This window comes from Felis catus, chromosome X, assembly GCF_018350175.1.
Source record: "Felis catus isolate Fca126 chromosome X, F.catus_Fca126_mat1.0, whole genome shotgun sequence".
In the NCBI taxonomy this organism is placed as follows: domain Eukaryota; kingdom Metazoa; phylum Chordata; class Mammalia; order Carnivora; family Felidae; genus Felis; species Felis catus.
Window position 1 is genome coordinate 115144201 of NC_058386.1, and position 26048 is coordinate 115170248.

The 26048-nt window shown below is 52.4% G+C and overlaps 2 protein-coding genes across 2 annotated transcripts; one reads left to right on the forward strand and one right to left on the reverse strand.

Annotated features, from left to right (window-relative positions):
- Positions 1–75: 75 nt before the first annotated feature.
- On the reverse strand, positions 76–3990 carry SOX3 (SRY-box transcription factor 3). The gene has a single exon (XM_023249274.2). It carries the CDS (start codon positions 2166–2168, stop codon positions 831–833), a length of 1338 nt encoding a protein of 445 aa, XP_023105042.2. The 5' UTR covers positions 2169–3990; the 3' UTR covers positions 76–830.
- On the forward strand, positions 2807–24439 carry LOC123383283. Its single transcript, XM_045050396.1, is given in 7 exon segments — positions 2807–2965; positions 6731–6899; positions 6994–7120; positions 7217–7805; positions 20815–23151; positions 23248–23998; positions 24052–24439. Coding segments are annotated over 7 exon segments (4467 nt in total). The 3' UTR covers positions 24387–24439.
- Positions 24440–26048: the final 1609 nt, after the last annotated feature.

The window sequence follows — 26048 nt, forward strand, 5'->3', positions numbered from 1 at the left end:
AATACCAAGTGAAAGTCCCCTTCCCAACCCGCACGTAAAGTTTCAGGCCCGCAAAATTATCAGGACTCCATCACGTTGGTTATAAAATTTATTGATCTCTCATTTAGGAATTAAGAGTAAAACCTTGAAAAACCTGAAACAAAATACCCCCTTCCCCACCACCCAAACGAAATGTGAATACATTAGCGCGACGAAATATCAAACAGATCACGGCAGAAATCACCAACTCAACAGCCTAAATGCGGACTGGACAGAAGCTGTCCCGCGGCCAGGGGCGGCGAGGCGGGAGACACACGCACACCCGGCTATAAATTAACATCGGCCTCGGCTGCCGCGCCACTCCGCGCGGTCAGCGCCCCCCCACCCCCGCAAGAACCCACCAGGAAAACCGCTACAACGCGACAGGGGGAGGAGGCGTTGCAGTTCTCGGGCCAGCCTCACCCGAGAGTACGCTTCTCCTATTCACTCACTCCTCGGCTAACAGCAAACTAACGAGACAACATTTTCAAATGCAACAGAAAAACCCAGGAACCCGGGAGGAGGAGGAGGGGGGGCTGCTTTTTCTCTGCAAACATCACAGCGATTCCCAGCCTACAAAAGGGGAGGGAGGGGCAGCGGCGAGGGGCAGGCGAGCTCTAGAAAGTCCCACTTCCGCTGCTCCGGACTTTTTGCTTTTGTACAAAACCCGACAGCTACGGCAAAACTTTCTGTCCTCCCCATCATCGGTACAAGGCAACGGTCCCAGGCAAGCAAAGCTAAACAACAAGGCGTCCCAACTCGGGGGTGCGGGGCGGGATGGGGGCGGAGGGGCGGCGCGCGCAGGCGGGCGCTCAGATGTGGGTCAGCGGCACCGTTCCGTTGACGGCAGTCCCAGCGCCCTGGTAGTGCTGGTGAACGCTGTGCAGGCGGCCGCCGGGCAGCGGCGAAGCGGCGTCAGCCGCGTCCCCGCCGGGTGGCAGGTACATGCTGATCATGTCGCGCAGGTCGCCGAGGCACGCACGCTGCGAGTGCGACGTGATGGCGGGCGGCGGCGAGCTGGGTTCGGTCTTCACCACCGTGCCCATGGGGCCCAGGCTCATGGCGGCGGCGGCGGCGGCCGCGGCGGCGGCGGTGGCGGGCTGCTGCCCGTAGGCGGCGGCCGCGGCGGCGGCGGCCGAGGGCGCCATGCCCCCGTAGCCCGAGGCGGCGGCGGCGGCGGCGGCGGCGTTCATGTAGCTCTGGGCGCCGGGCGGCATCATGGGGCTGTACTGCAGGCCGGCCATGTCGTAGCGGTGCATCTGCGGCAGCGCGGGCGGCGGCGGCGGGCTGCTCATGGTAGCGGGCTGCGCGTAGCCCAGCTGCTCCTGCACCAGCGAGTACGCGCCGTTGGCCCAGCCGTTCACGTGTGTGTACGTGTCCAGGCGCTGGCCCACGCCCACCGGGCTGCTGGCGGCGGCGGCGGCGGCGGCGGCGGCGGCCGCGGCGGCGGCGCCGGGGGGCAGCAGGCCTCCGGGCAGGGAGTACTTGTCCTTCTTGAGCAGCGTCTTGGTCTTGCGGCGCGGCCGGTACTTGTAGTCCGGGTACTCTTTCATGTGCACGGCGCGCAGTCGCTTGGCCTCGTCGATGAACGGCCGCTTCTCGGCGTCGGTCAGCAGTTTCCAGTCGGCGCCCAAGCGCTTGCTGATCTCGGAGTTGTGCATCTTGGGGTTCTCCAGGGCCATCTTGCGCCGCTGCCCACGGGACCACACCATGAAGGCGTTCATGGGCCGCTTCACGCGGTCCTGGTCGCTGCCCCCGCCCCCGCCACTCGAACCCCCGCCGTTGCCGCCGCCTGCGTTCGCTCCGCCGGCTGCGTTCGCGCCGCTCTTGCCTGCGCCGCCGGGGGCTGCGGGGCCGCCCGCGCCTGCCGCTGGGGTGGGTGGCCCCACGGGGTTCTTGAGCTCGGTCTCCAGCAAGCTGTACATGGCCGGGGCGGGAAGAAGGTGCGCCAGAGTGGCGGGAGGAGAAGGCGCTCCCGGGGCTGGAGCGGCCACGGTGAAAAGGCCTGGGGACTCCGTCGGAGGGGCGCTTGGGGGCCGGGGGGCCGGCGGGTCAGGCGGGAAGGGCAGGCTTGCCAAAGTGCTCCGCGCCAAGTCGGCAGGAACCCGCAGGCTAGTCGCACCTGATGCGTTGTCTCGAGCTGGCCGCATTCGCAGTCTGGCCAGGCGCTCGCCGGGTCCCTTATATACCTGCTCGGATCCCCCGGGGTTGGGACTCGGTCCGCCCCTCGCCACCGGGAGGCCCGGTGATTGACAGGCTCACAGTGATGCGCCCTGGCCAATCATCACGGAGTCCCCGTTCGGCCCCACTGGAAAAAAAAAGTTCGGGGAGCCCTTTCGTTCACCCCCGCGCCCCTCTGGGGCCCGGTGACGTGATGAGAGTTATTCAGGAGGCGGGAGTCCCGGAGAGCCGCTCAGAGACCACCAATTAGGGTCTCAAAAAGTTTGAAAGAACGAAACTCGAGGAGGTGACGGAGGGGGGAGGGGGCGCGTGAGCAGGATTGGGGGAAGGGGGCAGAGGGGCGCCCACGGGGTTCAGAAAACAACTTTGCAGCCCCGTCAGGGCCGAGCGGTGCCTGGTCTCGGGGCCACCCTGCAGAGCATCCCGCTGTCTGCGCGGAGGTCCTCCGACTGCTTCTGCTGCGGGCATCGCCAGTTACCCGGGCGATCTTGGGGACGCCGGGCGCAACAGAGGCGCCCCGGGTTGCGGCTCCGAGAAGCCCTCCCAGGAATCGGCCCCTGGCCCAGCAGGACCCTCTGCGGGGAAGCCGCGGGCCTGCGCGCCGAGGATGGAGCCGGGGTCAGGGACCGGGGCACGGGAGACAGGCTTCAGGACCGCGGAGCGCACAGGGGCTGTGAGGCTCTCCGCTGGCTGGAGTGAAGGCGAGCAGTCAGCCGCCTGCTGCCGGGGCCGGGCCGAGGCGCTCACAAGCGGTGGTGCGGAGAGTGTGTGTGGGGCGGAGGGGGTGAACCGGCCTCGGCTCTCTCGCTCCAGGCCCCCGCTTAGCGGCCCCTTTTTGTCTCTGCTCTCTGGCCATTTCGGTTTTTCCAGTCCGATGCCCCTGAGGGGGAGGGTCGGGCCCCTTGGAAAATCCGTTTTCATGGCAACACGGAGCCTCTCCAAGTGAAAGAAAAGTTTCTTGGAGGGGGGGACGGTGGCCGGAGAGGAGCCGAGGCCGTCCTCGGGGCGGACCGCCGGGCCCCCTCCACTGGCCGCGCACCTGCCAGGACCACTGAGCGCTGCTCTCGCTGCGCAGCCGCGCCGCCTCCCCGGGGAGCAGTCTCTGCTAACGGATTGCGTCCTTCTTCTTTTTTGTTTTACAGCCGCCGTCCTGGCCAGAGCCTCGAGACTCGGAGCGGGACACTCACCCGCATGTCATGCTGTCTGCCAAAGACTAACGTCTCGGGAACCCGGGCTGCAGGGAGAGGGAACCCGGACAATCGCCTTCGCCAGCCCAAGCGAGTGGCACAGCGTTTGAAACTCCCTGAGCCGCCCGAGGCGGCGGGTGGGAAGGAGTAGCCGGCCAGGCAGAAGTGGCAGAGACTGAAATAAGGTGTCCGCGCAGTGTGGTCCCCCACCCCCAGCCTCGTGGAAAGATGGGGAACCGAAAGAAAAGCGTAAATCCTAAATGTGACCAAAAAAATACAAAAACCCAGGTTTTTAGCTCCTTAGTGCTAATGCAAGACCAGGAGACCCTGGGACACCTGCACGCTGGGAACTCCCCCCTTTCCTGCACGAATTTAAAAGTATACTGTTGTGACTTGGGGTGGGGGTGGCGTAGAGCAGGCCAGCCCCCTCTGGGGTGGGCGGACCAGTGGCGCTAGAATCCTGGCTCTCAGCAGGCATCATCCCCTCCAAGTTTGGAGTCCCTAAACCAGCCCCTTAAGTTTGGATTCCACCTGGTCTACGTTCTCTTGCTTTTCTGGTTGGAAGGAAGCAAATGTCCACGGTCAAGGGCTGCTGTCATTTGAATGGGTGTGCGGCTTACGGTTTTAAAGTAAACTATCTGGAATGGTTCTGTGTATGAGTCGTGTGTGTGTGTGTGTGTGTGTGTGTGTGTGTGTGCGCGCGCGCGCGCGCACGGGTGTGCACACTTAAGCTGACACACTGGAAAACGTGTCTCAGAAAACGGAATGATTTGGCAATCTCCACCTGCACATGCTTTTTTGTTTGTTTTTTCAAACTAGCTCACAAAGTCAAATTTTCCTAGGCAAACCCACCTTCTCCCAAAGAAGTCAACGTGCGGTAACTCTGCCCCTTGCCGCCTTCTCCAGAACGCCTTTCCTGCTCTCTGGGCCTCCGAGGCTGTTGCTAAGTGAAGCGCGTTTTAGGAAACTACCCAACCGACGCGCGGCCTGGCGTCCAGTAGCCTGACAGATGTCAGGATTCTTTCCAAGTTTTAGGACCCAAGTAAGCCGTTGTGGTGACAGCGCCTGGGCTGCATATTTCCCAAGCCGAGGGATGCGGTGCTGGGTCTGTTCTCCTCCCCGCAGCAGATTATCTGGGGACTAGTCACTGCTCCCCAGCTGTTTGTCATTTGATCACAACTAGCCCGCGGCTTAGGTGAATTCACGTTCCCATTACATCCTTCCACCAGTATCCAGCCGGGACAGACATCTCCCACACCCCAGGCTTCCCTCGGAGGCCGCGATTAAACCGGTCTCTGTGCCTGGTGGCTCTGGGGTGGTCTGCACAGCCCCATGTAGGAGTCACGCCGAATTTCCTTCAAAACATTCCCGAGGAAGCGTCCTCAACCCAAACTACCATCTCAAGAGTCGAGGAGGTTACCATTACAGGCGTGGGGAGGTGGGGGGAAGTCTGGAAGTCTGGGCGGGAGGAGAAGTGGTGCGGCAGGTGCTAAGGCCCGAGGGGCCTCGATGCCGGCGGAGGCTGCGGGGAGGCAAGACCGCCAGCGGCGCCAGAATCTGTGTCTTCGACACGAACTCTGCACCGAGTGAAGAAAGCAGAGGGACACAGCGGGATCCAGGACCAGTCCTTTCGAACCTCTTCCCGAGAGGAGAGCGCGTCCGGCAGCTCTCTCGCCCTTTAGGGCCTCCAGGAACCCGTGGCGGCACACAGAGCCCCGGATGGCGGGCTGGGAATCCGGCCAAGCACCCCTCCCCATTCCCCCGGCCCTCCCATGAGAGCTCGGGCTCCCTCCGACTGGGGCTGGGGCTGGGACTCCCAAGACCCAGGGCGTGGCAACAGCGCCGTTTGTTGGCTTCGGCTGGAAACTTCACCTAGAGGCGCCCCTTCCCGCCCTCCGGGGCTTCGAGGTCGCCCCAACCCTTCAAGGAGAGGCAGCCGGTTTCGCCGCAGGGCAGAAGTGGTGCTTATCTTTAGAGGGCTGGTTATCACAAAAGGCTGTAGCGCGTTGGCCAGGCAGACTCGGGGTGCATAGTGCGCTTGCACTCTCCCGTCCTCCGGTTTTGAGCCTTGGCAGAAATCCGGTGTCCCGGGGGCCTCATACCTGCAAAGCACACTTTGAGCAGTTGTGCCTTAGAGCTACTGGTAGAGAGAGCAGAGTAGGCGAGGGGCTGTCCCATCACTCGCGGGGCCTGGGGTAGGGCGTTGATTCCTTCTCAGCTCATGGGGGATCCTTTTCGGGGTCTTTGGCTCCATTAGGACCCAACTCTTGGAAGAGATGTCCTTTGCGTCCATCTAGAGAAGGGGCGGCTGTGTGTCGGTACCTGCTCTGGGGACTGAGGCCTGACCGTAGGATCGAACAGTCAGTAGCCCTTTTCAAGGGGAGCAGAACCCAGAAAGCGGTCTGGTTTTGAGTGTGCGTTAAAACTTATCCTGGTGACCCTCAGAAACACTTTGCTTTCCAGCTGGGGGGCGGGGGGGGGCGGGAAAAGTTTGCTTATCCTCTTTCTTCCGAACATCCCTTGACTATTTACTCTGGCTGTTAGCCAAGATTGTGTATTTAGGCCAGATGGAGGGCCTTGATCAAGAAATCGGAGGCTGGCGTCTGTTGTAGAACCATCTCTTATTAAAGGTTGGAAAGGTCACCAGCACTCCAAGGAGATGCAAGGCACAGGACCTTCTAGCTCCCCTAACGTTCAGTTGGTTCCTCCTCCCCCAACCGCAGGAACCCCCTCCCCCCGCTGCAGCTTCCAATGAAACACGTGTTCACACAGGTTTGGGAAGGAACTGAAGATTCTAGGCTGGTAGGTGTAGGTGGCAAACAGTAACCTAGTGGATGCTTTCTAGAGGAAGGTTTTACTGGGAGCTACCGAGGTGTGTGGTGACATGGTCCTGGGCGTGCCAAAAAGTCTCCTGTGGGCAGGCAGCACAACTGTTATTCACTTGCTCTGTGGCGTAGCCATTTGGGGGAGGGAGCGTGAGCTTTTTTTAAAGGCGAGTTTCCGAATCCGATTCACTTGCTTAGCTGAGCTGCGCTGGACAGATACACTGGGAATCCCCCCGGCCCACGCCTTGGCGCGCAGTTGCAAAGACCCCTTCCACTCTCACAGGGTATCACAGGACACTAATGGCCAGCCCTCTTTTCCGTAGGCGCGGAGCAACTGCAGGGAATTTGACCACCTTTGCCTTCGGCGCCCTCTCGCCGACCTTACAGCCCGAACACTGCGATCTCCCCAGAGGAAGGCAGGCCCTGCCCGGGAAACGGGTCCCACTTCCAGAGGGTCTTCCGGGTCACTGCTGTCGACCTCTACGCCTCCCCGCCCCCCCCACCCCTCCCCGTCCGCAGCCCTCCGCACGCGCTCAGCCCTTCACGCCGCCCGAAAAGTATCCCGGCGGCCGAGCAACCTCCGGGAACCCGGCACCCTACGGCCAGGCCTGCCCTCCCACCGGGCCTCTGGCCTTTCCCACCACCGCCTTCGGTGGCTGCAAAGGCAACGCCCCATACGGCGGCGAGGGTGGCCTGCCGGAAGCCGGGGCGGGGACAACAATCTAAAAATCGTTGTCGGTACGTAACGTCGTCTGAGTTAGTCCACACGTTTGTGCCGCCAGCTGGGGGCCACGGGTCCGCCGGGCCGGGAAAGTACTCCCCGGGGCAGGGTGTCCGGAACAGCACCGGACCAACAGGCGACGCCATCCGCCCCCACCGCTGGGGGCGCAAGACGATGGCGGGCCGGGGGTAGGGGAGGGCGTTCCGGAGAGCGTTGGCAGTCTCGAGGCAGCATCCACCTGTTCTCTTCCCCCCTCTCTTTTTCTTTCTTTTCCCCCTTTTCAGAGTGGAGGGCTGTGGAATCCGATGCGCGAACATTCTGTGTCCTCTTCGCCTCGCTTTCCGGCCATTTCTTTCCCCTTGCCTCAAGCTTCGCTGCACGCCTACTGTGCGCCGTGTGGGGGCACCGCACGGGACGCCGCTCTTTCGGGTCCGGCGGCGGCGGCGGCGGTCGGGAGAGCCTCGCGGGGCGGCCGGCGTGGCGCGTGCGCCCGGCTCGCAGGGGCCCCGCGCGTTCCCTGGGGCGCGCGCGCTTTCCCGCGCCGGCCGAGCGGCGCACTCGCGGGCGCCCGCGTGCCCGGAGCCCCGGCTCCCGCGCGCCTCGGCGCCGCCGTCTGAGCGGCGGGCGCGCGAGGCCCCGGGGCCGCGGCTGGAGACGGAGAGCCGGGCGGAGGGCGCGGCCCGGGGACAGCCGGCGTGCCGCCGCTTGCCAGGTATGGAGGTGGCCCGGCCTCGGGCCGCCGACTCGTTCCCGTGCGGCCCGGCGGCCAGACGGGGCGACCGAGCGAGGTCTGTCCGGTGGCCCGGCCGCGCCGGCGTCCTGGCGCCCGGGCCGCCGACCCCCCAATTCCGTTTCTCCGGAAAGCGGCGCCGGGTTACGACCTCGAGGCTTTTCTCTTGTCGTGTTTGTGTAATTAACACCGTCTCCCCCTGTTTCTGAACGTCTTTCCTCCCCCAGCACAGCCCCGCTTTGACGTGAAAAAGCAACGGGAAGAACGTCCCAATAACCCTTTCTAATGGGAAAAAACTGCCCCTTTTGTGAAATGGTTTCTTTACAAAGCCAACAACCAACCTTATTTTCTAGTTCCAATGGCTATCCCTTTATGAGTTATATTATTAAAGAAATCCGACACTAATTGTGCCGATTTAACTTGTTAATTAGTTGCAAATAAACTATTCATTAGTGGTAAAATAAAATAAAACCCATGTGCCTAGATATCATTCCACCTTCACATATTGTAGTGTCTGCATAGCATAGGCATACTAAATTAAGTTCCTAAAAGGTTTCTCCTCCGGATAAATAATTAAAATATATTCTACTTTAATTGACATTAGAGAGGACATAAATGAGCTTTTCCTTTTAGAAAGAAATAGCCATTTCTAAATAAAGCTTGCAGTCTGGAGAATGGAGGCTTCAGCCAAATGAATAGTCATTACTACCTTTTCAACGACGTGGGCCTTTTGATCAGAAAAGAAATTAGCTCTAAAAAACAGACAATGAAAGCCTGCCCCTGCAATAGGAAGAAAATTAGACGGCCGAGGCTCTTCACAACACCTATTTCTATAAACCATAGAGCTCCTTGCTTTTTCAATTACAGCTGTTCATTTCATATAAGGAAGGGGGGAAAAACAGGCCTCTAATGTAAACTCGCTTTCACCATAAAGCCTTGCTCCTGGCACGCAGCCAGGCTGCCTACTTACTATTGTTTTTAGGCCTCTCATCAATTAGCTAATACTATATATTTTAAATGACTCTGAGGGTATTCACAGACTCCCTCCCTCTTCCCCACCCAGACAAAACCCAAGCTGGACTCCCATGAAAAGGCTACCATTCGGTGCACAGATACTTCAATGTATAAAGTTTAATGTTTTTATTGTTCCCCAAAGAAAAACCATATTGAAAACCCTGCTTTGTTTTTTTCCCCTATATTTCTTAGTCCATTATTGAAAGACCCAGACGAGGTGACGACAGGGGAGGGACACAAATGAGCAGCTTTCAGTATTGTTTCTAATTGTTCACAGAGCGAAATCCATCTCCAGATAATTTTTCTGGGCCTTTTAGACCACGATTTGGTTGATACATCTTTATGTTTTAAAAATACGGATTTTGAAATTTGCTGACCCCATTGGTTTGGTGTCATTAGATATAATTTCATTAAAAAAAAAAAAGTACAAAGTCTTCATCGGTTGGTGAGAAATTATCTAGCCTGCAAAAAGAAAAGTCCTGTTTGTAGGGTGGGCTGCAAAATAAAACCTTCAACGTACGTGAAGTAATAACATGAGAAAAATATTTGGCCGTGAGACCAGAGAATCTTACTAAGCCTTGGGATGCGTGTTCTAGAAGCATCAAAATAGAGTTACAGGCCGGGAAGGTTTTGCTTCGCTTCGAACTAGAGTAACTCAGTTATCTAGCTGATCTTTATAAGCTTCTACGTACATTCCTTGAAGAATTAAACAGTAGTGCAATCCTGTAAGGTTGGCCTGGGAGCTTACCGTTTGTGGAGCTGTGCTCATAAAAGGCCTTAGAATCATTTTTTTAAAAATTCACTTAAACAACTCTCACGTCACGTAAATAAAATAACACGGTAACTCTGGACTTGTCCCTGAGGGCTGGTATTCTTTTTATCCTTTAAACGACATAGTTTAGAGATCGTCTGCTAACATCGAAGGAGGGAATGGGCTAGAGCACAGCCACTAGGATGGCTGCTCAGAGTGTTCCTACAGAGCAATTACAAAACATTGTTACCAAAATGGTCCTTTTGCCCCTGTTTTCACCTCGCATTCCTTGAGGATGCTTCCATTTGATGGCTTGCTACCACCATTTTTTGATAGTGAGTAAATTAGTGTGTTTATTTTTTGCCTTTGAGCATTCACTTTTTTTGCTGCTTTGTGCAAATGGATGTCAGAATAGTTACCAAGGCATTTTGCCCAAGAGCACAGAGTCGCGACATCCCATTTTCCTGGGCAGCCCCAAGAAGGGACTCTTTCTCGGCAAATCGAATCCCTTGATTCTCTCTACCTGTGGGTTCCTACAATAGAGGCTAAAGTCTTGCCACAATGCAAGTGTGAGACTGTTCCTCTTATCTATTGCATGTGAATGGTGCCTGTCTTCAGAAAGAATGTTACAGAAGCTGGGGGGGAAATTGCCACCTTCAAAAGGTGAGGTTTAGTAGCAGAGGTCGGCAATGTGCGGTTGCATATCAATAACCTGGAAGTTGTCTAGACTGAGGGTTGCGTGAGCATTCTGTTGGATCTGGTTTTATGTATTACAGCGCTTAGCTTTCATTTCGGAAGGAGGAATCAAGTATGTTACGTTGCGGGCAATTGGATTGAAATTTGAGCGAGTACTGAAACTACCAGCAAAGATACCTGGAGCTTTAACTGCAGCTTTGGAAGGGGACAGTATATTCTGGAGAGGAATAGAAAGAAACTTTTCTCAGGATGTTGACATGAAATAGAGGCTGGCTGCATATACTATCTGTATGGTTTGGGCAACTTTTCTTTTTATTGTGGTATCATTGACATATAATATTATTAGTTTCATGTGTATGGCATAATGATTTGGGATCTGCTTATATTGCAAGGTGATCACCGCAATACATCCAGTTAACAGCCATCACCACATACAGCTACAATTTTTTTTCCTTGTGATGAGGACTTTTAAGATCTACTCTCTTTGCAGTTTGCAAATATGCAATACGGTATTATTAACTATAGTGGGCAAGTTTACTAATCTCCCTGAACGTCAGCTTTCTCGTCCTAAAGGGGTGGGTGGTCAGGCCCCTTTCAATGGGTTTGGGCAGAAATTCAATGAAATAATACAGTTGAAAGCACCTGGCACTCCTTTTAGCACAGAGCAAGCTCAATTAAGAGCTGTCTTGTTTTTCAACTAGGCTTTCTTCTTCCCCTGAAGCAGGACCGAAAATTCCTCTAGTGTGGGGGACAGAGAACCATGCCACTTTTCTTACCCCTTACATGGCTTTGCACAGATGTTTGTGGAATGAATCATAGTCCTTGAGAAAGTCCTTTATGAATGAAAGAAAAAAAATGAACTAATTACTCCATGGTTCCAATTCTGCATCATGGCCTCCCACATTTGGGACTGTCTCTTGAGATTCTTTCTGTCAAGGCTCCCTAGAGAGCCCTCACTGAGATGGTGGGGGCTTTGATTTGTGACAGGGGGGCCTCTCGTGTTTTAATTCCAAGATAACACCAAATATCCTTTATAATGGAGACATGCTTGCCCTGAAAAATACACATTTAGTGTTATATGGATCTTAAATCTTTTACTTTTGCTTGAAATGTAAGTTTTAATTTTTTTGTCTTTCCAAGCTCAATAGAAAGTGCATTCTTTCTACAGATTGCATCAGGAATCGTGTTGAATTAGGAGAGAAGTCTTGTTTAGATTTCATGGCTTTTCTGTTTTCTCTGAGGTCTCAGAAATAGGCACAATTGGCCAAGCCGAATTAAAAAAAAAAAAAAAAAGGAGTACTAATCACCTGCCGAGATTAAAGTCTTACTGTTCCTCACAGTGGCTTCTAAAAAGATTTAGAGATTTATAAAAACCATTTTTTTAGGATCACTTCAGTTAAAAATTTTTTTTTCTTAATGTTTATTTATTTTTTGAGAGAGAGAGAGAGAGACAGAGAGGGAGAGAGAGAGAGAGAGCAAGCCGGAGGGGGAGGGGGGGCAGAGAGAGAGAGAAAGAGAGAGAGAAAGAGAGAAATCCTAGGCAGGCTCTGCACTTTCAGCACAGAGCCCGATGTGGGGCTTGAACTCATGAACTGTGAGATCATGACTTGAGCTGAACCCAAGAGTCAGATGCTTGACTGACGGAGGCACCCAGGTGCCCCAAACACCATTTTAAAATAAATAAATTAGACTTCAGTTCAGATTAAGAGTAATTCTGCAGTTAGTCTGAGCCATTGCATTTGAAGAAAGAGATCGAGCATGAAATTTGGTTGACTCCTAGTAAAATTCTTTCTTTCTTTTTGAGAGAGAGAGAGAGAGAGAGAGACAGAGTGTGAGTGAGGGAGGGGCAGAGAGAGAAAGAGGGAGACACAGAATCTGAAGCAGGCTGCAGGCCCTGAGCTGTCAGCACAGAGCCCGATGTGGGGCTTGAACTCACAAACTGCAAGATCATGACCTGAGCTGAAGTCGGACGCTTAACCGACTGAGCCACCCAGATGCCCCAACTCCTAGTAAAATTGTTGCCGAAAGACTAGGTAGGGCTCTAATGCATAAACATGTAGCACAGAGGGATGGTGAAGAGCCCAGAGCTGGGTTTGAATCCTGGCCCTGGCCCTTAATAGAAGTTAAGCTTCTCTGAGTTTGTTTCATCTATAAAAATAGGAATTGGTGATACTTGCCCTGTAAGTTGATTGTGGAAAATAAACGAGATCGTGTAAATAAATACTGAACTCAGTGCCTAGTACATAGTTACAGGACTCAGTAAATTTTAGATTATCATCATCATCGCAACAACCTCATGAGCTCTGTAGCACAGATGGGGGGCAGACTTATTTATATTTTAACAGACAAGGAAATAGGCTTAGCAGGATCAAGTGACTCGTCCAAAATGGTGGAGCCTGTTGTTGGCCAAATCAGGCGTGGGAAGGATTCCTCTTGATTCCTTGTCCAGTTATCTTTCCACCAAACTATAGTTTGTTTGCACTTTGGCAATGAGTGTATTGGAGCGCACGGCATACAGTGTTATTGATACTGTATTGAGAAGCATGTAATTATTTCTGCCTGTATTTAAGTCAAGTCCCTGATGATGGCCAGATGTCTTAATAAGCAGGGACAAATGGCAGAGGAAGAATGAGAAAGGACCCTACGTCTCCTAGGTTGTTTCCCCAGAGGAGGGCTGGAGAGAGACATCACCAGTTCCCCAGATGCACTAATTAGAAACATTCAAATTGACATTGACTCAGATTCAGGATTAAGTAGGTAAACCAATATGCCAGTGTGAGCTTCTCAGACAGTGCACACTAATCTCTCGTGGTGATGCTAATTTCCTTTCATTCTTATGAGTTAAAGGAATCTCATATTTTGTTCATCAGCCCTGCAGGTGGGGCCTCGCAATGCAACTCGTACAAAGCAGTCTGATGACCCCGCATCTACTTCACCAGCAGTGACATCTCACTTTTCCCAGTTTTCAAGTTAATCTCTTGGCTTATGTCATGATATGAGAGGGTGGGTTTGCCAAAGGTTCCAGGAAATTGTAAGGATGGTGACTGTTTATTGAAACCTACTATAGGCTGACAGACACTATACGTTACCTTTACAGAATGTTATCATGTCTGTTTAATCTTAGCAGCCTGTCTAAGGTTACACACACAGTGACAAACTTTAAGATTTGATCTATCTCCAAATGATGGGTTCTTTCTTCTGCACTGCCCTGAGAGGGTCTGGTTCCCCTGTGTGATTTTGGACAAAGAACCTTCCTCTCTCTGGATCTCATTTTCCCCATAAGTGGAATGAGGGGGTTGAACTAGATGCTTTTCCTTTTTTCTTTTTCTTTCTTTCTTTCTTTCTTTCTTTCTTTCTTTCTTTCTTTCTTTCTTTCTTTCTTTCTTTTTTTTTTTTTTACAGTAGGCTCCATGCACAATATGGGGCTCGAATTCATGACCCTGAGATCAAGAGTCATATACCCTACTGAGCCAGCCGGGCGTCCCTGGACTAGATGATTTCTAAGGGCCCTTTGCCTTGTAAGGCTTTGAAGATCCCAAAAGTTCTCATGGGATGCCATTTTTACCACTAAGTAAATGAAATGATCAGTCTCCTAAATGTAGTAGTGAAAGTTATCAGCTCCACCTCCTGTGGCAGCAAGCAAAACCTCGCAGAACTAGAACCAGGCTAGGAAAGCTACATTCCAGATCTTTATCTACAAGAGAAGGCATTCCAGTCTGCTGTGGGCGAGGGCAGGAGGAAAGCCTGGAGGTTGTGGTCACACAGAACGTTTGCATCCATCTCAAATTCATATGTTGAAGCCTAATCCCCAATGTGATGGTATTTGGAGCTGGGGCCTTGGGGAGGTAATTAGGTCATGAGGGTGGAGCCCTCATGGCAGTGGGATTAGTGCCTTTGTAAGAAGAGGCCAGAGAGCGAGCTGCCTCCCTGCCAAGCGCAGATGCAATGACAAGCCAGCGGTCTGCAGCCAGGAAGAAGGCTGGCTGTCACCAGAACCCGGCCATGCTGGCACCCCGATCTCAGACTTCCCAGCTTCCGGAACTGTGAGAAATCAACGTCTGCCCTTTAAGCTGCCCAGTCCGTAGCATTTGGTTACGGCAGCCCGAGCTAAGACAGGCTGGAAGGGGAGAGGGATCGAAAGGTGACCTAAAGCAATCAAGCATTGCCAGCTCCGTGCCCTGCATCTGACATGAGCTTTGCGGGGATTCCAGGAGGAGGAAGAATCCAGGGAGCACACGCCTGCCCCTCTCTTACCGCTTTAGCTGCACCTTTCTTTCCGCACCTCGCCTTGCCTCTCATGCACTGTGAGGAATTGCTTCCTTAATGTTCCTGATCAAGTTCTGCTCTTTTCCCCTCCTTCTTTACAAATCTGCTGTCTCTGCTTGGAGCTCCTTCCCTAACCACCCTCCCCTCCTCCCTCCATTATATGACTAGATGCGACTCAGTCTTCAAGGTTCAGCTGTAGTCCCATTTTCCATAACATCTTTCCCGATGCTCCCCTAGCCCCATGAGGGAGTTGAACTAGATGCTCCTCGCAGCCCACCTGTGTGTTCATTGTCTCAGAGCTCTTGCTTGCCGCACTGTTTAATCGCCATCTGTTTATGTGTCCACCTGACCGCGTCACTGTGAGCTGAGCGCCTGGAGGGCAGGGACCTTCTTCTTCCTTCCTGGTTTCTTTAGCCCTAGTCCAGAGCCAGGTGCATGGGAGGCACTTAATCAGTGTGTAACAGTTGGATGTGATTAGGACCATCCACGGTAGACCCTGAAACAACAAATAACATTTGGATCCTGCCCTCAAGGAATTCTCAGCTCCCTAAGAAGTAGCTGGTCCTCCAGGAAGCAGGACTGGCATCGCTTGTGGGGCTGGGAAAGCATTAAGCATGAAGGCATATTCAGGAACGTAACACTGATTGGCCGTGGGTTTCCTGCTAATGTTTCCTCCTCGACCTGTACACACGGGACGCCCTGGCCATCCTACTCATTTTATCCATGGAGGCGGTAGGGAAAGGGGACAGGGGCTCATATGGCTCCACGTTCCACGTTCCCTTTGCTGAACTGTGTGCCTCGGCATAGGCCTCCATCTGTGGGCAGGAAGAGGTTCCTTTCCTTTGTTACAAAGGCATTCTCTACTCACCAAGCCATACACCTAAGCAGCTTGCACCCAAGGAGGTGCCTTGTTCTAATTTGCACAGTGGAGTCCTGTGGTGTTATTGGTGGCCCTGATGTTCTGGGTCTCAGAGTAAACAGAACGGTGGATACTAGTGTGTGTTAGAACTTCTTAAACCTGGCACTGTCATCCTGAGCCTGTCCTCAGACTTCCAGCCCTAAGGATGTGAGGATAGTCTTTGAGACTGTAAAGGAGAGGTGTTCCCTCCGTGCTGATGACAGCAGGAATGTCAAAACTAGAGATGAGAACTAGGAAGGGTGCCCACAGTAATCTCCATAGGCTCCGGCACTGCTCTCCTCGCACTGGGCATTAGTGCTGAGTCAGGAGCGCGCCCTGATTAAACTGGAGTGAAAACATTCGGAGTTCAAGTTCCACTTAATATGTCATTGAAATCATAGGAATCTCAGTTTTCAAATCTATAAAGTAGAGCTCCGTGTGTGTGTGTGTATGTGTGTGTGTGTGTGGCATCCCTTAGCTTGAATGCTATGGTCTCCCATGTTGGTAGAGGATCCCGTTGAACAAATGCTTCCCAGTTTGTTGTAAGCCTTTGATCCATCTTAAGTATCTTTGAATGATTGTCTTTGCTACCTTTGACTAGTTTAATAGATGTCTCTCTAGAGGACGACTAATCCAACCTATTCCCTAAGTCACTAAGTCTCTTTGAAGAGTTCTTAGCAGGGGAGTGACATGGTTAGATCTGTGGATTGGAAAGTTCCTTCTGGCGGTTGAGTATCTATCCCAGGATGAGTTGTGTTAGATAGAATAATACATGCGAAAGCAGCCGGTATGTGCTCGGTACCGGATTGTTTTGGTTGTTAAATTGTTTCTTATCAGCTCAAGCATGACCCTAGAGGAATCGCTTCCTGACCCTGGGTCTCAGTGTCTTCAACTGTAAAATGCAGGTGATCTGTTTTGTTTGGTAGTTTGTTCATTCGTTGGTTCATTGTGATCTTTGGTTCTCTCCTTTCTCTCAGTGACCCTCAGTGCAGATAAGCTGGGTTCTCCTCCAGTCTATTTCATGAGAGCTTTAATGTGTTTCAGCTGACATAATTTCCATTTGATTTTGGGGATTTCAATTAGGTTTTCAAAATACATAATGGTACTCTCAGAAAAGAGGCAGTCATAGTGGGTGGCCTCCAGGGAGAACCCTGTAAATGAGAAGGACCCCGTTTTAACAGGCTTTGTCGTTGCCTGTTGTCCTTGTTTTAGTAAGTTAGCCCTTACTTTTGAGGAGGTACACTCAAGGTACAGGTAGAGACTCGACGTATTGTCTGACATCGTAGACTTTCATTTTGGTAGGAAAGAAATGGTTGACTGCTCAGCCATTTACTGTTCTATTGAGTCAAGAAGCTAAGCTGATGCTAGTTTTGTTAAATGCTCATTTTGTAAATCGGTTACTCTGCCGTGGTGCGGTAGACCCACGGGTGCTGCTCTCCAGGAGCTCAGTCCCTTAGGAGAGTAACTGAAACAAAAGCCAGCCTCTCCTGAGGGCATTTGCAAAGGTATCAGGTGCTGTGGGAGGACAGGGGACAGAGGGAGTGAGCCATTTTGTGTGGGATGTTTTGGAAAGGATTCTTGGATAGGGTGGGCTCCGAGCTGGGAGCCGTGCCTTGAAAGATACAGATGGCAAGGGTCACTGAGGCAGAAGCAGCTGGCACAAAGGCCTGTGGGTAGGATGGTGTGAGGCAGGTTTGGGAAACGGTGAGATCGGTGTGGCTAAGAGCTCGAAGTCACCACGCCGTAAGGTGGGAGTTGTGGCATTGTGGAGGACGCAGAAGGCCAAACTGAGGACTTGGACTTGATTCTCTGTGCATTGGGGCTCTAGCAAAGTCGTCCCCTCCCTGTCAGCCTCAGGTAGGATTTGCATACAGCGCATCAACAGTTCGGAACAGGAGACTAATCATTCTAGTAAGATTCAGAATCAGTTATTCATTGTAATGGAGAAATTTGGGCTTTTTTCCATTTGTTTTCTGAGATGTTAATCAAGCATGAACATGCCTTGGTGAAGTATTAGTGCACAAGAGAGGCAATGTGGAGAAACTGTGAGGTACTGCCCCCAAAGCCAGAGACTTGAGTTCGAGCACTGGTGTCGTGTTGTGCCCACAGTGTCACCTGAGGCACGTCAGTTCCCTTCTGTGAGCCTCCGTGTGCTCATCTGTGAAAGGGAGATGAACATTGCCTTCTCGGGCGGTTATGATTTAAAATTTGTTTTTAATGTTTATTTATGTTTGAAGAGAGAATGAGAGAGAGGGAGGGAGAGAGAGAGAGGAGCGAGCAAGCCAGGGAGGGGCAGAAAGAAAGGGAGAGAGAAAAACCCCACGCAGGCTCTGCGCTGTGAGCATGACGCGGGGCACTCGAACCCAGGAACTGTGAAATCACGGCCTGAGCCAAGATCAAGCCTAAGATACTTAATCGACTGAGCCACCCAAGGCGCCCCTCAGATGGTTCTGTTAATCAAGCGATGTAATAAAGGAAATCTTTTCGTTTTCTCTGAAAAACCATCTGTAAGTAAAGAATTGGGTTTTTAAAAATGTTCCAGTGAAGCTGCATTCCAAAGGAGAGATTTCGGCAGGCATTTCAGCCCTTTTAGCCTTGGGTCAGGCCACCTTCACTTCCCACCCAGGCCAGCTCCCCACCCCCTTACGGTGTTCTGTTTGCACTCCCCCACAGTCAACCCAATCTTTGACATTTTTCTCCGGAGTGAGCTGTAGAGCTTTCATTCATTCATTCGTTCATTCATTCTTTCATTCACTCACTCTGTAAGTGTTATTACTGTATGCCAGACACTCTTCTAGGCACTTGGGGTACATCAGGGAAGAAAACAAACATGTCTGTGAAAGACCCCTGCTTAGCTTAATAACACACCCCCACCCTATCTTCAGTTCCGTAACGCCTCACTTGCAGGGCTTGCACTTCCACCAGTTGACAAACAGGATATCTGCAGTTAGACATCCGTACCCTGGGAGAGCTGTACCCCCCACCTTTCCCTACGCAAGACAGGAACAGGTTTTCACATAAATAACGATGACCGCTTTCATCTCGCTTCTGTAAACCTGCTTGCGCTCCCAAACCGGAGGTCCCCTGCCGCTTCGCACCCGGGCTCCAAGTTGCATCTGCCGAGAGAAACTCCATTTCCCAAGCTTTCCCAGGACGAAATTACCCCCAACCCTAACCACCACCGAGCAGAGAGCCTACCACCAGCCTGTATGCAAATGTAACTCAAAATGGTATAAAAGACCTGTAACCCCGTATATCGGGGCTCTCCCGCTTTCCAACACTGGGGAGCCCTGGTGCACCAGTAAAGACTCTCTGCCGACGTCGGAGTGCCGTGTGGTTCTTTGCGCCAACTCTCATTCCATAGGGCTTAGGAGCTTGGCTCCTAACATTTGGTGCGTTGGCCGGGAAACCGAGGGAAGGCAAGAGAACCCCGGCCCCGTCGGTGGATGACTCTCCGGCCCGGGCCACTGACGGACTGACTGAAGACAGACTTCTGTGCCTTTGTCTACACACAGGTATTGTGTTCTATGTTTTGTCTCTGAACTGTGAATTCTGAGGCCGGCCGGCCACCTCAGTAGGAGTGTTGAAGGAGGACAGACGTGTCCTGAACCTTCACACCCCAGCCCCGAGGGACGCCTCGGTGGTGTTTGTAGGGGAGAACTGACAAGTTCGTCAGACTCCCCAAATCCGTAGGCAGGCCTCCCCTGCCATCTGAATCTGAATACCTGGCCGCGGCTCCTTGGTTGTTGTCTAGTCTGTGTTGTCTGGTCTGTATCGACATTGTAGTCATATTCGTGTGTGTGTGTGTGTAAGTGTGCGTGTGTGGACGCGTGGACAGGACGACACAGCCATGGGACAGACACTGACTACTCCTCTATCTTTGACTCTGACTCATTTCTCGGACGTCCAGGCAAGAGCTCGCAATCTATCCGTTGAGGTTCGAAAAGGTCGATGGCGAACTTTTTGTTCATCGGAGTGGCCCACCCTATCTGTAGGGTGGCCCCGGGACGGGACTTTTGACCTCTTTGTTATATTACAGGTTAAGACAAAGGTAATGGATCCTGGACCACAAGGTCATCCAGATCAAGTGGCCTATATCCTCACCTGGGAGGATCTCATCCGGAATCCTCCGGCATGGGTGAAACCCTTCCTTCCTTCCTGCCCCACTTCTCAGTCTACCCTCCTTCCCCTGAAAACCTCCAAAAACCGAGCCTCAACCCAAACTCCAGATCCGCCCAAACCGGTTTTTCCCGATGAGTCCCAAAGGGACTCCCTCCTCCTAGACGCTTTGTCTTCGCCGCCCCACGCCCCCGAAGAGACTTCACCGCCCCACAACCCCCTCTTACTACCTCCACCCTATAATTCACCCCTGGCCCCCGTCTCCGTCCTGTCCCCGGTGCCCCCTACTTCCCCTCCTGCCTCCAGTTCCTCCTCCCCCTCCCCAACTTCTTCCCCCGCCTGTACGTCAGCCCCATCCTCTACTCCAGCCCCACCCGATCTAACTCCCCAGACCCCACCTCAGACCCCCCGCCTCCGTCTCCGGCGATCGGACGACCCGAACGGCCCTCCCACTTGGCAATCTTCCCTGTTTCCTCTCCGGACAGTCAACCGGACTGTCCAATATTGGCCATTTTCTGCATCCGATCTCTATAATTGGAAAACTCATAACCCTTCCTTTTCCCAAGAACCCCAGGCCCTAACCTCACTAATAGAGTCTATCCTCCTCACACACCAGCCTACCTGGGACGACTGCCAGCAGCTCTTACAGGTCCTTTTGACTACCGAGGAAAGGCAACGAGTTCTCCTGGAGGCCCGGAAAAATGTGCCGGGGCCTGGAGGTCTTCCAACTCAGCTTCCCAATGAAATAGATGAAGGGTTTCCCCTCACCCGCCCGGACTGGGACTATGAAACGGCTCCAGGTAGGGAGAGTCTCCGAATCTATCGCCAGGCTCTGTTGGCGGGTCTCAAGGGGGCAGGGAAACGGCCCACCAATTTGGCCAAGGTAAGGACCATAATCCAAGGAAAAGAGGAGAGCCCCGCAGCCTTTATGGAACGGCTTCTAGAGGGGTTTCGGATGTATACTCCATTTAACCCCGAGGCTCCAGAACATAAGGCTACCGTGGCCATGTCATTCATAGATCAGGCAGCGTCTGATATAAAAGGAAAGCTCCAATGGCTAGATGGGATTCAAACCTATGGGTTGCAGGAACTAGTTAGGGAGGCAGAAAAGGTATATAACAAAAGGGAGACCCCAGAAGAAAAGGAGGCTAGGCTAGCAAAAGAGCAGGAAGCACAGGAGGAACGAAGAGATCGAAAGAGAGATAAACATCTAACAAAAATCCTGGCAGCTGTAGTGACAGAAAATAGAACAGGAAAGTCAGGGGAAACGAAGAGGCGGCCCAAAATAGAAAAAGACCAATGTGCCTATTGCAAAGAGCGCGGGCACTGAATCAAAGACTGCCCTAAGCGCCTTAGAGACTCAAAGAAATCTACCCCCATACTCACCTTGGGCGAAGAGAGAGAGTAGGGGCGTCAGGGCTCTGGAGCCCCCCCCGAGCCCCGGCTAACTTTATCTGTAGGGGGGCATCCCACCACCTTCCTGGTGGACACAGGAGCTCAGCACTCGGTCCTAACCAAGGCAAACGGGCCTCTGTCCTCTCGTACCTCTTGGGTTCAAGGAGCGACAGGAAGAAAAATTCACAAATGGACTAACTACCGTACGGTTGATTTAGGGCAAGGGACAGTGACACACTCTTTTCTGGTAGTACCCGAATGCCCATACCCCCTTTTAGGACGAGACCTCCTAACCAAGCTTGGAGTTCAGATCCATTTCTCCAAAGCGGGGGCCCAAGTGCTAAACCGGGATGGCCAGCCTATCCAAGTCTTAACTGTGTCCTTACAAGACGAACACAGACTTTTTGAAACCCCGGTCACCACTAACCTCCTCGAAGCCTGGCTGCAGGACTTTCCCCAGGCCTGGGCAGAAACGGGAGGGCTTGGTCGAGCCAAATGCCAGGCCCCAATCATAATTGACCTAAAGCCCACGGCAATGCCTGTATCTATCAGGCAGTATCCCATGAGCAAGGAGGCTCATATGGGCATTCAGCCACACATTACCAGATTTCTAGAGCTTGGGGTCCTGCGACCTTGCCGCTCACCTTGGAATACCCCTCTCTTACCAGTGAAAAAACCTGGTACTCGAGACTACAGGCCTGTCCAAGACTTAAGGGAGGTCAACAAAAGGACTATGGATATCCATCCTACGGTCCCCAATCCCTATAACTTGCTCAGCACCCTGAGCCCAGACCGTACCTGGTACACAGTACTGGACCTAAAAGATGCATTCTTTTGTTTACCCTTGGCCCCCCAGAGCCAAGAACTGTTTGCTTTCGAATGGAGGGACCCTAAAAGAGGAATCTCAGGCCAATTAACCTGGACCCGCTTACCCCAAGGGTTCAAAAACTCCCCCACTCTCTTTGATGAGGCTCTTCACAGGGACCTAACTGACTTCCGGACTCAACATCCAGAAGTAACACTACTCCAATATGTGGATGACCTTCTTCTGGCCGCCCCCACAAAAGAAGCCTGCATACTAGGTACCAGACATCTGCTCCGGGAATTAGGAGAAAAAGGATACCGGGCATCCGCCAAGAAGGCCCGGATTTGCCAAACCAAGGTAACCTACCTGGGGTACATACTGAGTGAGGGGAAAAGATGGCTCACCCCTGGGCGAATAGAAACTGTGGCTCGCATTCCGCCGCCCCAGAACCCCAGAGAGGTACGTGAATTCCTGGGAACTGCTGGGTTCTGTCGCTTATGGATACCTGGGTTCGCTGAGCTAGCCGCCCCCCTCTATGCCCTCACGAAAGAGAGTGCACCCTTCACCTGGCAGGAAAAACATCAGTCAGCCTTTGAGGCCCTAAAAGAGGCCCTCCTCTCCGCCCCGGCTCTCGGGTTGCCAGACACCTCCAAGCCCTTTACCCTTTTCATAGACGAGAAACAAGGAATTGCCAAAGGAGTTCTAACCCAAAAATTAGGGCCCTGGAAGAGGCCAGTAGCATACCTGTCCAAAAAGTTGGACCCTGTGGCAGCGGGGTGGCCCCCATGTCTTCGTATCATGGCAGCCACTGCTATGCTGGTCAAGGACTCTGCCAAATTAACCCTTGGACAGCCACTAACTGTTATCACCCCGCATGCTTTAGAGGCCGTAGTGCGGCAGCCACCGGACCGATGGATAACCAACGCACGCCTAACTCACTACCAGGCCCTCCTACTGGACACAGACCGCATCCAATTTGGACCTCCGGTTACCTTGAACCCTGCCACGTTGCTACCGGCACCGGAAGACCAACAGAGCGCACACGATTGCCGGCAAGTACTGGCTGAGACCCATGGGACACGGGAAGATCTTAAAGATCAAGAGCTCCCAGATGCGGATCACTCTTGGTATACGGACGGGAGCAGTTACATCGACTCAGGTACCCGGAGGGCGGGAGCAGCGGTAGTAGATGGCCACCACATCATATGGGCACAATCACTACCTCCTGGCACGTCTGCCCAAAAGGCTGAGCTGATAGCGCTCACCAAGGCCCTAGAGCTATCCGAAGGGAAAAAGGCTAACATATACACAGATAGCCGATATGCCTTTGCAACGGCTCATACACATGGGAGTATTTATGAAAGAAGGGGCCTACTAACCTCAGAAGGAAAAGAAATTAAAAACAAAGCTGAAATCATTGCATTATTAAAGGCCCTTTTTCTTCCTCGAAGAGTAGCCATAATTCATTGCCCCGGGCATCAGAAAGGACAAGGCCCAATTGCAACAGGAAATAGACAGGCAGACCAAGTAGCCAGGCAAGTCGCTGTGGCAGAAACGTTGACCTTGACCACAAAACTTGAAGAAACCGATCTTACGACCAACAAATATGCTTACACCCCAGATGACCAGGAAGAGGCAAAGGCCATAGGGGCTGTACTGAATCAGGACACTAAAGACTGGGAAAAAGAAGGAAAGATAGTCCTTCCCCGAAAGGAAGCCCTGGCAATGATCCAACAAATGCACGCCTGGACACATTTAAGTAATCAGAAGCTGAAGTCACTGATTGAAAAAACTGACTTCTTAATCCCTAAGGCAGGCACCCTCATAGAACAGGTGACCTCCGCCTGTAAGGTCTGTCAACAGGTAAACGCTGGGGCTACCCGAGTGCCAGAAGGAAAACGGACTCGTGGTAACCGCCCAGGAGTCTATTGGGAAATAGACTTTACTGAAGTAAAGCCTCACTATGCGGGGTATAAGTACTTATTAGTGTTTGTAGACACCTTTTCAGGATGGGTAGAAGCCTACCCCACCCGACAAGAAACGGCACACGTGGTAGCCAAGAAGATTTTAGAAGAAATCTTCCCCAGATTTGGACTTCCCAAGGTAATCGGGTCAGATAACGGGCCGGCCTTCGTTTCCCAGGTAAGTCAGGGGCTCGCCAGGACACTGGGGATTAATTGGAAATTACACTGTGCATATAGGCCCCAGAGCTCAGGACAGGTAGAAAGAATGAATAGAACAATAAAAGAGACCCTTACTAAATTGACCTTAGAGACTGGCTTAAAAGATTGGAGACGCCTCCTATCTCTGGCCTTGTTAAGAGCCAGAAATACACCCAACCGTTTCGGGCTCACCCCATATGAAATCCTTTATGGGGGACCCCCCCCTTTTTGTCAACCTTGCTCAATTCCTTCTCCCCCTCCGATCCTAAGACTGATTTACAAGCCCGACTAAAAGGGCTGCAAGCGGTGCAGGCCCAAATCTGGACACCCCTGGCCGAACTGTATCGGCCAGGACATCCACAAACTAGCCACCCATTTCAGGTAGGAGACTCCGTGTAAGTCCGGCGGCACCGCTCTCAAGGATTGGAGCCTCGTTGGAAGGGACCTTACATCGTCCTGCTGACCACGCCCACCGCCATAAAGGTTGACGGGATTGCCGCCTGGATTCACGCATCGCACGCCAAAGCAGCCCCAAAAACCCCTGGACCAGAAACTCCCAAAACCTGGAAGCTCCACCGTTCGGAGAACCCTCTTAAGATAAGACTCTCCCGTGTCTGACTGCTAATCCACCCTGTCCCTGCACGAACCCAAATTGAAACCCCCAGCAGGAATGGTCTTTCTGTGGGTCCTCACAAGCTTGGGGGCGGGAATTGGAGCTAAAATTGTCAAAGAGGGGAACCCACATCAGGTTTACACCTTGACTTGGCAAATCTACTCCCAGAGTGGGGAAGTTGTCTGGGAGGTCCAAGGTAACCATGCGCTTAACACTTGGTGGCCCCCACTTACCCCTGATTTTTGCCAGCTGGCAGCTGGACTAGACACTTGGGATATCCCCCTGGTTTACCACTTTAGTCTCCTCCCTCATGGGCCCCTTAATACTCCTACTATTAATATTGGTGTTCGGACCCTGCATCCTTAACCGCTTGGTACAGTTCATAAGAGAAAGACTCTCTGTCATCCAGGCCTTGGTTCTAACCCAACAGTACCACCAACTAAGACAATTTGATGCAGAAAGGCCAGATACAATCGAATGAAAGGTTTCATTCGACGCCAAAAGAAAATGGGGGAATGAAAGACCCCTGCTTAGCTTAATAACACACCCCCACCCTATCTTCAGTTCCGTAACGCCTCACTTGCAGGGCTTGCACTTCCACCAGTTGACAAACAGGATATCTGCAGTTAGACATCCGTACCCTGGGAGAGCTGTACCCCCCACCTTTCCCTACGCAAGACAGGAACAGGTTTTCACATAAATAACGATGACCGCTTTCATCTCGCTTCTGTAAACCTGCTTGCGCTCCCAAACCGGAGGTCCCCTGCCGCTTCGCACCCGGGCTCCAAGTTGCATCTGCCGAGAGAAACTCCATTTCCCAAGCTTTCCCAGGACGAAATTACCCCCAACCCTAACCACCACCGAGCAGAGAGCCTACCACCAGCCTGTATGCAAATGTAACTCAAAATGGTATAAAAGACCTGTAACCCCGTATATCGGGGCTCTCCCGCTTTCCAACACTGGGGAGCCCTGGTGCACCAGTAAAGACTCTCTGCCGACGTCGGAGTGCCGTGTGGTTCTTTGCGCCAACTCTCATTCCATAGGGCTTAGGAGCTTGGCTCCTAACATCTGCTCTTTTGGAACTTATGTTCTATTGGTGTGTGCATGGGGAGGAGAGGCAACCAATAGTTAAATATGAGAAGGTTCAATATGTAGTATATGAGAAGCTGATAAAGCTTTGGGGAAGAATAGGGCAGGGTGAGGGGGTTTGGGTGTGCTGGGTGTGAGAGCAGTTTGCAATTTAAATGAAAAAAAAAAAAACTTACGAAAAAAGACTTTGGAGATGGGAATGCCCTACGTAATGTTCGAGATTTATACTTTCCGACAAGTTTGAAACTGCCGGAGTTGTCTGCGTCTTTTTGTAGGATTATCTCACTTTAAGGCACTTCTTTCATTCAGTCAGTCGGTTTAGTGGATGGAGGGGGCGATGGGTGGAACAGGTGACAAATTAAAGAGTCCACGCATCATGATGAGCACTGAGTAACACATAGAAGTGTTGAATCACTATATTGTGCACCTGAAACTAATATAACACTGTATGTTCACTATATTGGAATTAAAAGTAAACAATAAAAAGTCAACCAGTCGATATTTACTGAATGCCTGCTTGGCCAAATGAATAAATGCTGCTGATGATAAGGATAGCTATTATTATGGAGTGTCTACTA